The sequence below is a fragment of the Cephus cinctus genome, unplaced genomic scaffold, assembly GCF_000341935.2.
Source record: "Cephus cinctus unplaced genomic scaffold, Ccin1 Ccin1_scaffold1868, whole genome shotgun sequence".
In the NCBI taxonomy this organism is placed as follows: domain Eukaryota; kingdom Metazoa; phylum Arthropoda; class Insecta; order Hymenoptera; family Cephidae; genus Cephus; species Cephus cinctus.
This window is the reverse complement of record NW_014334038.1, coordinates 1-1,279: the sequence shown is the minus strand read 5'-3', so window position 1 is coordinate 1,279 and position 1,279 is coordinate 1. Positions and strand designations below refer to the sequence as shown.

Sequence of the window (1,279 nt, the reverse complement as noted above, 5' to 3'; positions counted from 1 at the left end):
AGAAGCACATGACAAACAAGACGACGAAGCAAATTAGCGATAAAAGGAGGGGCATAAGACTACTAGAAGCCAGAAACAATGTTGCTGCCGGGAGTATAACCGTCGAAACTCTCCCTACCCACGTAATACCCATAGAAGAACCACATAGACAAACACAAGAAGAGGAAAACATTAATAACGGAAGTGACGCAGTGTCTAGCGTGGAAGACACACCGGTACCACAGGGGAATGAACTCCTCGCTACAGACAACACCTGCAACCTACCGGACGAGGCGCCAACCAATGAAACAGGTGATGCCGGGAATATTACATACGAAGGGTCCAACGACGCGAGCAGTGAAGAAAGATCACAATGGAAGGACATCCTGTCCAACTGTATCCTTGAGCCACCTTCCGGCCCCGAACTATACAAGAAGCTGCAACTGAAGCTTGTTGAAATTTGGAAGGACTCACGTGAGGACAGCTGCTCCTTAGGGCAAAGACTGGATGCCTTCATTGCCACCGACCTTGTCCCAACGCTACGGTGTGGGGCTAAGGACGGAGAAGAGGGAGACAACCAGGCAGCCCCATCGAGCAACCGGCCAACCACTAGCCGACGAAAGGGTACTCGGCAGAAGAATAACCGAAATAATCGGAAAAGAAGAGAATACCAAAAAGCCCAGGATCTATACGAACACTGCCCCAAGAAATTGGTAGAAGCCGTTATGAACGGAGATAAAACGGCCTTAGGAGGAAGAATTGAACCGCCCAAGAAAGAAGATATAACAAAATTATATAACGAACTATGGGGCATCGAGGGCCCAGCTGCTTCTGAATGTTCCAGGTGCGGCATAAATGAAACAGCGAGAGCAGTCAGCACCAGTGAAGTGTTCACCCCAGTAACAACGGAAGAAGTATTGGCCAAGATAAAGAAGATCAGAGGGAATACCGCCACAGGACAGGATGGTATCAGGAAAAGAGACCTCGCTAGGCAAGGAGTGAGCGCGCTGCTGGCAACCCTGTTTAACATTCTGTTACGCGAAGGCCACTTTCCAGCACCATGGCTTACAAACAGGACGACACTCATTCCCAAATTGGGAAAGGATGAAGCCGACGCTAAGAACTGGCGTCCAATAACTATCAGTTCATTATTAAATAGAATATTTTGCTCATTGATAGACAAGCGACTGAGAGCCGTGATAAGACAGACTGTCCGGCAAAAGGGCTTCACCATGGAGAACGGCTGCAAGGCAAACACTGCACTCTTCAAACATGCAGTGACGGCAATGAAAGCGGGAAC

At 48.8% G+C, this 1,279-nt stretch overlaps 1 protein-coding gene across 1 annotated transcript; it reads left to right on the top strand.

Annotated features, from left to right (window-relative positions):
- Window positions 1-8: 8 nt before the first annotated feature.
- On the top strand, window positions 9-1,262 carry LOC107273903 (the record flags this gene model as incomplete). Its single annotated transcript, XM_015752512.1, has 1 exon — window positions 9-1,262. A coding segment is annotated over exon 1 (1,254 nt), but the record flags the coding sequence as incomplete, so codon positions are not given.
- Between the last annotated feature and the right edge of the window lie 17 nt (window positions 1,263-1,279).